Source organism: Neomonachus schauinslandi, chromosome 2, assembly GCF_002201575.2.
Source record: "Neomonachus schauinslandi chromosome 2, ASM220157v2, whole genome shotgun sequence".
Classification (NCBI taxonomy): domain Eukaryota; kingdom Metazoa; phylum Chordata; class Mammalia; order Carnivora; family Phocidae; genus Neomonachus; species Neomonachus schauinslandi.
Genome location: NC_058404.1, coordinates 110,159,042 through 110,171,290, shown reverse-complemented (window position 1 = coordinate 110,171,290; position 12,249 = coordinate 110,159,042). Strand labels below are relative to the sequence as shown.

Here is a 12,249-nt window from a genome sequence, read left to right as displayed (position 1 = left end):
AGATGTTGTACTTCTGTACATTAAAGTTGGGGAGTAGCAGGAGATGAGGTGCTTGCCTGTATATGGAAGATAACATTGAAGTGTTATACTGTCAGATTTGGGTTAAAAAAGGAAAGCCCTAACAGGCACTGAAGGATGGATTGGAGGACATATTTAGAAATTTTAGGACTCTTGTTTTTAACTACTTTGTTCTCAGAAAAATTTTCCTAGCAGAGTCTGTTATTTTGTGCATATAGTAAATTGCTATTATTACCAAGTGTATTCTTAAAAGGAAGCATAGTTCAAAAACTTCATCTTTCCATCAAAGGGAAACTGTTATGAACTAATGAGACCAGAGCAGGACACACTGCTGTTGGCACTGGCCAGCAACATGCATGCATATAGTACCTCTTCTCAAGAAATAAAGATGGACACATTGTCAGCAGAAATCACAAATTTATTAACTCTTAAATATATCAATCATTTACCATTATGGCAAGAAATATATACAGTGTCCCATGGTAAACTGCAGTGTTTCAAAATTATAGAAGATAGTAATTGTGTAATTCAGTTGTGGTGGAGAGAACAAATCACAATTTCCTCACATCTTAGTGTGGAAGACAAACTTGATCTATGGTAATACTTCAACACCACATGCTAAGTTAAAAGTGTAAAAAAAAAAAAACCCACTCTATACCTATTAATTATTTTTAAAATACATGTATGCCACTTATAGCCGGTTCACAAAAAGGTAAAAGAAATCAAAAAGGGAAAAACGAGGCCATTACTTTTTCACAGATCTCATTGGCAGGTTAACATGGCTCAATACATTTACTGTATATATTTATTTTAAATATATATTTTTTAAATCGTGTAATTATCAGAAAAGCTTCAATCCATCTACCGTACATCCACTAGCAACAATATCTAAGGTGATTAGTCATCAACACAGAAAGGTGAAATGAGAGAAAGAAGGAGGGTTGTTTAGATTTTTTGCTTCTGCTTTAAAAATAGGCTTCTGAAGATTGTGAATTACTATTGTTAAAATAATGCTGATGAAGATACCATGCACTATAAAGCATTTCGGGGAAGAGAAACAGCTTTACAGGGGCTGAATAAACAAAGGAGAAAAATCTGGGCATTTCCCTTTTCTTTTTAAACTGGAAAATCCTAACTCCTCACAGGGAGATAATGTTACTGACACAAGAGAGAAGCTAAGAGAGCACAAGCCACAGAGCTCAAGTTCTAAACACTTATGAGAATGGAAATCACTTGCAGGTCTCTCTGACTTTAGAAAACCAGCCAGTGGTGGTGGAGCAGGAGGGGCCCCTGGCACTAGGCAGAACTAAGCGCATGTGCACGAAACCCTGATCCACTACAACCTGGTATTCTCCTTGCCAGTCCATGGGACACTAGGGACCTCACTGCTTTTACCCGAAATTTAAACAATTCTAATACCACTGACCTAGGATCCCTATGTCCAAAGTAGAGCCGAAGCAGAATTAGAAACCTTTACAATCTTGACAACATTTTTGTGGGTCCTGAAGATGATCAAAAGTGCTAGTTTAGTTACCTCTATTATGCAAATTTCACTTTCCTTTCTGTCTTGTAGTGTGTGAGAAAAGACAGAAGAGGATGGAAAAAAGCGAACAGCAACGAGTAAGATCAAATGGAGAAAAGAGAGCACATACTTGAAAAAGGAACACAAAACTCAGTGAATTCACCAGAAGTGTGAATATATCTTAAAGTGATCACTCTTAAATTATGTGAATTTTTCCAGTTTACAGTTTGACCAAAAACAACATGACTTTAGAGGGCAGCAAACCAACTGATTCTCGCTTCCGCATTCATGAGTGATTTTGGCCACATACCAACCTACTTTAATTGTTAGACAGCAATTTCAACCAGGATCACACCAGGAAACTGAAGGTATATATATTTTGTTTGTTTTGTTAAACAAGCCCAAACTGATTAACAGCAAAGAGTTTTAAAAATGTATGTTTCTCTTACAAACTGTCATTCAGAGAATAATTTTGAAGTCTCATATCTTGGCATAAACAGAAACTTGATGAATAGGTTGTACTTGGAATATTGCAGAATTTTTTTTGTCTGACCTCCCCGTATTGTTTGCCAACAGTAATTGAATTTTGCATGGAACATCCCCATAGTTGAAGTGTAAACAATGTATAGGAAGGAATATATGACAAGATGGTGCATCACATATGCATTACATGTAGGACCTTCACAACTTCATGCACTCAGAAACATGCATGAAGAGGAGGAGAGGACAGCCCAGGTTACCATCCAGGTGCCTTGAGAACAAGAATGCAGAGGTGGCACTGTTGATATTTAGCTGAAAGAAAGGGGGGGGGAGTGAGAAATAAGTTATACTGTTTTACAAAATTGTTTTGCCACAGATGTGACTAGGCTACAGTTCTAAATTAATAGATCGAAAATACAGTTGTATAAAAGATCTTTGCTTGTGATCATTAAAAGATGAAATACACAATGTTAAACAGACAATATTAAAATAGGAAACTATTAATTAGCGGCCAACTTGGCCACACACAGCTAAGCTGAAAATAGAAACAGGAACCCAGGCTTCAATCACATTATTGAACTTGATTATGCATTTGTAAGCATTCATGTTTACTAACAGATATAATTTTGTTGAAAGAGATGAAAAGTTTAAGTGCATTCTTAGCTTTTGTCATTATTCTTAGACTCCTTGGGAAGTTAAACCTAGAAGTCCATTTTAATGAGGAATATAGCCTCAAAAGCAGGGAAAACATATTATTTAATTGGAGGTCTTTTTTTTAATCCAACAGCAGGGAGCACTATTTCTTAAAAGCTCTGACAAGGTTCAGTTCTTTGAGTGGAGGAGATATTCACAACATTAGCACACATATCTGAATCCTAATCCAAGTTAAGAAACAAATCTTAAAAAACAACACAGGCGTGAATTTAATTACAGTCAACTTTCAATTATCCTCTGGAATTACCCACTATGTAAATTTTAAATTTCAGCTTGACTTCCACTTGTGGCCTGTCCTCATGGTCAAATACCATTATACTCAGTGAGGCAAAGCAAATTAATTTATATATTAATCTTAGCCAAGTGCGTGACACAAATTACTACCTCTAGAAAAACAGACACCAAAAAATCCTAGAGCTTGATTTAAATTAGGTCTGGATAATTGAGAGTTGTCTGAATTGACCCAGACTGGACTTTTATGCAGGAACTCCAGGATATCCTAAAATGCCAAGATCCATATGCTGAAGGGAGGCTCTTCTCAGCACTTATTACCTTTAAAACAAGGGTTATGCTACAAAATGAGGCCAAACATTAGACTCAAGAGCTCATGCAAAAATGCTGTAAGTTTTCGAAGACCTTTTATAATTTCCATCGAATATAATGCAAAAGATAATATCCTTAAAGGGAAGAAAAACAGCCATGCAGCTTTTTAGTCATTAGCTCCATTCACAAAGTATCACGGAGCAGGATGTTACTTACAAGACCCATATGTGAATGGTTTTCAGGCCTTAGATGTTTTGCCACAAAGAGGTGCTTCCTGAGAAGTTTTCTTTCCCATTTGGAATACAGGATGGCCTATTAAGAGAAGCCCCATTTAAGCCCCCTGGCATAAAATGAAGTTTTCTTAAATAGGCTCTATCCCATAAATACTTCAGGGAATTGTAGAAAATCCTAACCCTATAGTACTGTATGAATATAATCCCTTCCATATTTACTGGCAATTAGTGCTGTACCTCTTTGGGGTAAAAAAAAAAAAAAAACAAAACACAAACATGGGTGTCTTCATTATTATATTCCTTTTGTCATTCTCTTAATAGGCTGAAATTCATTCTAAAAATAATAGCTTTTTTTCCTTCATCTACTTTTTATAAATCCAACAGTGATATATAGTTAAGGCTATAGAGAAGGCCTTTGAAAACCACTGTGGTACATTATTAAACTAAGACATTTTGATAGATTCTCTGGAGTTGAATGGCTGTTTGTATAAATTTACTTCCCCATCCCACTCCCCCCACCAATATTACAGGTGATCCTGGTGAGAGAATTTGGAATGAGATCAGCAGTGGGCCAAACTTCTGAGTCTAAACTCCCCTTCTTGTTTTCAACTCATCCCTTCACTGAGCAACATTATTTCCCATTAATATTCCCCTTTACTCCAGTTGGAGCCAGCCTTCCTTACCCATACTCCTCTACCATATGAAACTAACATCCTGACATTGTTGTATCCTTTTGATATACCTTGACTCTCTTCCATTTGCTCCAGGTCTCCAAAGTCCACTTGGAATGTTGGACAAGGTCTTAAATGATATCTTCTACACAAGGTATACTTCCAAACTGTTATTAACAGTTTGCTACACTGGTCCATTCTACTCTGAAGTTATGAACCTCATAATTTTTCTTTGGTATCCGTGGTAACTTGCTTTCTAAGCTAGAATATAACTTTTACCTTGTATTTCATCTGGTACAAGTTAAGCACCTCGGGGATATACAATAAATATTCATCTAATTACTGACCGCAAGAGCAGACATAATGTTGGAGGAAGACCCTGAGATACCTGCTACTTGTATTTTAAATGTTTATAAATTTCTTCTAATATCCATACCTTAGCCCAACAGATAATCTATAAAGTTCCTGACATTATATTGGCCATTTTAGAAACTCTTCACCTTCCTCTGCCAATTGTGACAATGAAGCCACAAACAGTTTGCCTTGTTACATGATTTAACAAAAACAAACCCGCTTGCTAGGGTATCCTCCAGTTTCTACTGTGTGTGTTTCAACTCACAAACAGCTGGTCTGATCTTTCTAGAGTTACAATCTGTTTTTCCTTGAACATTCCCACCAGTGTAACCGCTAGCATTAAATAACATATATCATGTTATTAACAATGGAATAAGTAAAAACGCTGACCATGGGTATATTAACAAAGAAGCTGACAGCCTGGAAATATTTACTTGATGGGTACTGTTGGCGACCCAGAGCGATGAAAATGAACATTCTGCCACTTGCCATCCCGGCGATGCCACACACGAGTCTCTTCTGACTGCATTGTCTTTGGCATCCCGCTGCCATCCATGTACTGCGTGAGCCTAATGTATGCTATGCAGGCGGCATCATCACCTACCAGGTGTACATGGGGGTTCAGGATAATTGTGTGGATTGGTTTATTGCTTTTGGACAAAGCTGAAAGAGAATAACATGAAAAACAGAGCTCAGTTTCTACATGAAGTAAACCAAAACCAATAGCTTCACCTGGGGCCAATGTATGGAATGCTATTCATTCATTCAACTACAAATTGTTTGCACTGAGTCCCTGGCACTGTGCAAAATATAAAGGAAAAGAGAGCAAAAGTAGATATGCATTATTTTCTGTGTTTCCCTTTATACAGAATTTACATGTCACTCTGGGAACTTTGGCGGGGGAAAAGCTGAAGAGATGCATTTATTTATAATGGTAAATGGTTAGAAGCCATGATACAAATAGAGAGGGAGAAGGCCTGGCCCAGATGCAGGGAGCAGGTGACAGGATATCCTGTGGTCTTGTTCATTTTTGTTAGCTGGTGAAGTACATGGGACAAGGGAAATACATCAAGTATCAAATATGGAGATAACGGTTTCCGAACAACAACAAAAAAACTGGCCATAGCATGAATTTGTTTCCCCATCTCATTCTGTGACTCCTTTACTTCACAGAGTCCATTCCATGATAGTCCAGTGGTGGTCATCCAGTAAAAATCCAAAATTTGGTTATTGGTCATATAGCCTGGTTCTGATTCTCTAGTTCATTCTTTGATTAAGTAGCCCTCCCTAGGCTCCATCTTTTGATGTTTTGACAATAGCTACACATTCTAATTATTCAATGACCAAGAGATGTGAAGATTTAGCGCAAATGATGATGTCATTCTTTTAGATCACTAAAACAGGCTGAACTGTTTTTACCTGTTGTCTAAACCTGCTTCCTATTCTCAAAAAAGATCTGAGTAAATTACTCAGTTCCACAATCATATACAAAAGAATATCTCATTATGAAGAATATGTATTTATGGAAGTGATATAGAGTTTGTTTTGAAGTTAAATATTTAATGGGTTAATTATTCTTTTACTAGAGATGAGATGGTGTCAATGGAGAACCAACTGAAAGAAACATCATGAAAGAATGAGAAAATTTACTGAAGCTTTAAGGCCAATTTACCACATAATTCTTTGTTTGCTTGCAAATGCGTAGTGAATATAAAAAAGGTAATTCATTAAACATAAAAATCCATGCCAAGGCAGACATTCTTGATAATGCTTATAATTAAGAAGTGTAGTAATTAGGATAATCAAGCTCACTTCCAGTAATTTACCAAGATCTCACTGAGAAAGGGTGAATTCACTCTATGCACCATGCAAACAAAACACAATACCTAGTCTTTCGGTGTAAGGAAGAGGATAAAAGGAATTTCTGGGTTCCTTTTTTTTTTTTTGATGACCTCAAGGATTTCTGCAGGAGTTTCTTTTGGGTGGCTGTTTCCTCTGAGACCACTAAATTTTTTTTTTTATTTGACAGCGACACAGCGACAGAGGGAACACAAGCAGGAAGAGTGGGAGAGGGAGAGGCAGGCTTCCGGCTAAGCAGGGAGCCCGATGCGGGGCTTGAACCCAGGACCCCGGGATCATGACCTGAGCCTAAGGCAGCTGCTTAACCGACTGAGCCACCCAGGTGCCCTGACCACTAAAATTCTTTTAATGGCAACTGAAATATTTACCTGATCACTCATCTTCATGTACATTTTACTTTGAAAATGAGCACTAAATATGCTTGAAAGCACTCCTTTATGTCAAATATTCTGACATGCTATGGTGTCTTTTATTTTTTCATATATAAACTGATATTTATGAAAACTTACTTTTTTGGTGATTCATTTTACAGCTTATATCATACATTTACTGGGACCTATATGGGGTATATTACCTTTATCAACATTACCTTTTATAAGTCAGCTAGTTTTCAAAACAAAACTTTTAAATTTCAAAACCAAAATTTTATGATGCAAAATGCTGGACACTAAGGTGAAAATTCTCATTGCAGAATAGAGCAAAGAAAACTGAAAATCTGGGAGAAATTCAAAGAGAAGTTGGAAAAGGCATGTTATTAAATTTAGAATAAATGTACCATTTTCAAAGTAGAATCGGTGAAAGTCCATCCCTTCCACTAAATTACCCAAAGCTTCAGGTTCAAAAGCAGTAAGGCCTGGGTCACAGATTTTTCTGTAGGGACAAACAAAACAAAACAAAACCATAATTAAAATAACCAACACATGAGTTAATATGTTTTGTTTTACACATATTCACTCTTATTTATCAAAGAGTGAAGGAGTCTCTTTAAAAAACACTAAAAATACAAAATTTCTTTCACAGGCCTTGGCAAGGTGGGTTGAGGAGCAGATGCTAAAAAAGCATTTTTACAGAGAACTCTGATGGGGCAAAAGCCTATAGCAAGTTCCAGCAGATGATAATCTATACTACTTTAGGAATCTCTTAAATTTCTGCTTTTTTATATTTCCAAGGTGAATTTTCTAGTCTTTCTCCAGTTTTTCTCTTATTTTTTAAATGCTGTCCAAGTCCAATACACTCTCCAAGTCCTACAAAACCAACTTTGTCATTAAATAATTGGGAACAATTTCTGACACCTTCTACATTATTGATTTGAAGGCATGTGTCACATCCTATACTTCCTGGAAAAGCTGTATTCTAAGTTTATCCAACTTTTAAAATAACTAATTTGTACATTTTATTAATTTTTTCTTTTTAATCCTAGAAATGTAATTCAACAAAGAGATGCAACATTTTTAAACTTTCTTTGGAGAAATTTATTCAACAAAGAATTGTTAAACACCACCATGTGGCAGATATTTTTTGAAACAATTATAATGCAACATTTAAGACTGGAATAGAAATAAATACAAAGTGCTTGAAAACCAGATTACTTACATATGGGACAGGGAAGATTTAAGAGAAAAAATGTGAGCTGGGCTTTCAGGAATAAGTAGGAGTTGTCCAAGTGTGTGGAAGGTGGTAAGAAGGAGGAGGGTAGCAATTACAATGAGATAGTAGTGTGAGAACATAGAGTGTGTTGCTTGATCTGGTGAGCACTGAGTATGTATGTAAGTCCATGGAAACATAAAGGGGGAGACAGTTCCTTGGGCCTGTGGTGATAAAGGTAGGCTTCTCAGAGGAAGTGATAGAAGATCCTGGATTTGATGAATTAGTGGAAGTTTACAAAGTAGATAAAAGGATTTGGGACTATATCTAAAACATTCCCCATTTAGGAGGCATAGCATTTTAACTGTTCAACAGAAATACAAGTTTCAAAGGCCAACTCACTATGGTTCTTCGCAGTATTGTTCTTAGAATGTGGAATTGATTTTTTAAGGAACACTCTTAAAGTAGAAAATAAAAATTAAAAAACAAACCAGTGATTATTCTTTGTGTGTGTGTGTGTATTTTTTTTTTTTTAAAAGAGCCTTGAAGGCAGGGCTGGCAGGGGTAGTGGGGAGGCATTTTACATTTTGCCTTAGACTTGTTGGTGGGCAGGTACTTCCAAGCTCAAAGTCAGATATATATATAATCTCTTTCTAAGAGGCAAATGGGAGGAACAGTGTTCCTATGGTAACGAATTTATTCTGCCAGGGGCTATCACTTCCTCTATAAATATGACTTTTGGTTGTCAACATCGGTGAATCAAAATTTTTTACTACCTTATATTGGCACTAAAATCCTCTGAGAATCTCTGTACCATGATCGATCTCTTTACCTAACCATCAAAGAGTCAGTATATCTGAAAACCTGTTAGTCTGTTCGTTCTTTCTCTCTCCTATGTATATATGTATTTATCACCTGTCACAGGCTTTCGATTTATAAAGGATTCACAAAGCTGCCACTTGATGTGTGTGTGTGCGCACATGCTCTGAACGGGTGTTCTAAGGACTTCACTACTGTGTCCTACCATCCAAAAAGCTCCCAAATGGAAGGTCCTGTCGGAATATCCCTGGGCCTGAGAATGCAACACCAGGCCAGATTACAGGCCTCCATAGGCAAACCGATGTGATTCCAAGGGATTGCATTACTTTAAACTGTTGGAGAAAATAGGAAATACCCCAGTTTTGCCTGGCTACCACACCACCAAAACACACTTATTACTAATTCACAGGAGAATGCTATTACATATATATACATATATATATGTGTGTGTGTATATATAATATGCTATTACCTATATATATGTATTATTATGTATTATGCATTATTATGTATATATTATATATATATTTTCATGTTTGGAGAATCCTATAGGTCTAATAAAGTTATCGGAAAAGAATAAAAGAGCAGGTTCTATGGCACAGACTTCTCAACTGTTTAAAAGGGAACCCTTGTCTCTGAGTTTTCTTTCAAACTCCATATCATACTATTTCAGTATTTATTTTAAATGTTAAATAGTTGATGCAAATACACATGTGTATGCATGTGCTTGCATCTATATGCACATACACAATTTATAAGAAGCAATCTTGGATTTAATTCTTACACTCAGTTACTCTCTTCCATATTTAATATTTGACTATCTGTAACTGATGATAAAAGAAATACCTTACATAAAATTGGGGAAGAAAGAAAAAAACCTCACACATAATTGCGTTTCCCAGAGGCAATGTCCTTTTACCCTTTTTAAAAATCATTTGGGCATATCTCATTCCATTTTTAATGCTTTTTTTAAATGTAACTGGAATAATTATGTACATCATAATTACATCATAAGCATTTCGCCAGAGCGCTAGAAAATGCATAAATATCTACTGTACCAAATTCACCACATATTACTTACGGGTTACCTTAATGTTGGACTGATGCTTCCAATTTTTCACCATTATGAATACTGTTTCAATAAATATGTTTTTTTATAATTTTTATCCATGCTTTAAAAATCCATACCATGTTGAATTTTTATAAGTAAAAAGAGGATTAAAACAATTTGAAACTTCATAAATGCTTTCTGGTATATAAGAACTACATGTCCCCTCTACCCCCTGCCACCACCACTAACCTAAAGATTTGCCTCTATTTATACCCCATCCAGTGGTGGAGGAGAGTCGCCATAGTCCTGCAGGATCTGCACCCCTCTGGTTGTCAGCAGTTTTTACCCTGCTGATCTGATGAGCAGAAAATGCTCTTGCACTCAATTTTGCATATCTTGGCTTTTTAAATTTTTTTGCTTTTTTTTTTAAGTATACAAGTTTTATCTATTTTGGTAGCCTAATCATTTTATCTTATTTGTGATTACTTCCTCTGCTTTTAAACTTATAAAGATCTTTCCAATCAGAGATCAAATTCAATCTCTTTTTTGCATTTAACTCTTTCATTCAAGAGGAACTCACCTGTATGGAATAGGGGAAGGCTTATTAGACTGGTTTTTATCTTCACCCCAATAGCTAACTTATTTACCCACATATTTTGTGAAATAAGCCTTCATGCCCTATTTATTTGAATGCTTTATTTTTATTTGATTGGAGTGATTTCCTTTATATACCCTATGATCCAGTAGTTTATAAACTAAGCATTTGGACCTTCCTTCAAATATACTGTTACCTAAGAAACAAACTCATAAAAGAGACGAAGATAAAGCTGAGGTGTACTGGCTGAAGAAGAAGGCTGCCTCACGTTGCCTCCTGATCTCTCTCTCTGTCCCAGCACCTCGACAGAGCTGCGAGGCAAAACGTTTCTTAAACCAAAATGCCCTTTTTTGTGTTTTCTCTCATGGTTTTGCTCTCATGGATGCTCTGCATGGAATGCCTTCCCCATATGGAGGTGCTGGTGATTGTGTCTGGGCACTGACAGAGAAAGCCCCAGTCCTCCTATTAGAAGTCTTGTCTTTCCTCTCTAAATCCTAAATTTATTTTTCTCCTGGGGACACTTAATTTATATCTTGAAATAACTCTACTGTTGATATCAAACCTGGGGTTAAATATACATGAATTCTGGTACACTGAAGAACGCATTCACATAGAAAATATTTTGTCATATGCATGAAAGCAAAATAAATGTGCCTCTACTCACGTGTAAGCTTCAAAGTCTCCATTGTTGATGGCTTCAATCAGTTGTTCAGTGACTTTGATAATTTCTTGCTTTCGTGCTAAAGGCAAAGATAGATTATTTTATATGGCTTTTGTCCTTTATTCTCACAAAACTCTAACAATATTGCTATTTTTCTTAAATGGGGTAGTATTATTTAAGACACACCCCTCCCTGAACAATGGTGTTATTCTCTCTATAATCTTGCTGCTCATAGCGCAGAGACCAGCATCATCTACTTCTTTTGGGAGTCTGATAGACACACAGATTCTCAGGTCCTATTCCAGACTCACAGATTCAGAATCTGTATTTTAACAGGACCTTTAGTCACCTGGAAGTCCAAGACTATATATATTTTTTAATAAGTCCTCATTACCTTTATCAATTTGAGTTTGAACATATTTTTCTCTTGAACATTAAAAATGTCTATCTTCAGAGCATAGATGATCTTTTACATTGAGACACTTTATATAATTATTTTTTACTGTTCAGCCCAATCAACTCTACAAAAGGGGATGCCAACACTGTAATTGCCATCGTATTTAGACAAATGGCCTTCAGTACACTCTGTAAATTGGAAAACCAACATATGAATCAATATGTAGACGTAGGCAGATAACTAGATGGAAGCTGCCCTGCAGAGATGTCAACTCCAATACCAAACATGCTTTGTTTCTATATATATCTCACAATTGGTAAAATTATTAATAGTTGGCTTGGCTTAAATCCCACCTATTCAGTAAATTCCTTTCTGATTACATCTGCAAGTGTTCTTTGCCTTTTTTGAATGCCTACAGTGTATCATTCATTTGGTAATTAAGCATATACTACATACCATGACACCTTCTTTAGTTAAATCATTACTGGTTTTAAATTGTTATTAAACTTTGTTCACTGTGTAATTGCCTTTCTATTAAATTAAAATTGCCCTGTGTGTGTGTGGGGAGGGTAGATGCTATTTTTTTTGTATCCTCTAAGTTTTATTCCAGTGACTTTAATAAAATAGATGCTCAATAAGTTTGTGAATTTGATCAGTTGCTATTAATAAGCTTTTGATTTCAGAACACTATTCTGTTACTAATGAAATTAATGCACACAATTTTTAAAAAATTTCCCTGAGCTTTGC

The 12,249-nt window shown here is 35.9% G+C and overlaps 1 protein-coding gene across 10 annotated transcripts in view; it reads right to left on the bottom strand.

Moving 5' to 3' along the window:
- Positions 1–424: 424 nt before the first annotated feature.
- The window catches only part of CAMK2D (calcium/calmodulin dependent protein kinase II delta), a 321,958-nt gene continuing 310,133 nt past the window's right edge, over positions 425–12,249 (bottom strand). For 7 of the 10 annotated variants that reach the window (XM_044912890.1, XM_044912892.1, XM_044912891.1 and 4 more), the window contains 3 exons: positions 11,109–11,184; positions 7,171–7,265; positions 4,966–5,198 (listed from right to left, as the gene is read on the bottom strand). In XM_044912890.1, the coding sequence (XP_044768825.1) occupies positions 4,966–5,198; positions 7,171–7,265; positions 11,109–11,184 (404 nt within the window). Of the gene's footprint in view, positions 2,333–3,493; positions 3,590–4,965; positions 5,199–7,170; positions 7,266–11,108; positions 11,185–12,249 lie in introns of those variants that run through there. The other 3 variants (XM_021684521.1, XM_021684522.1, XM_044912889.1) reach the window with 1 other exon arrangement.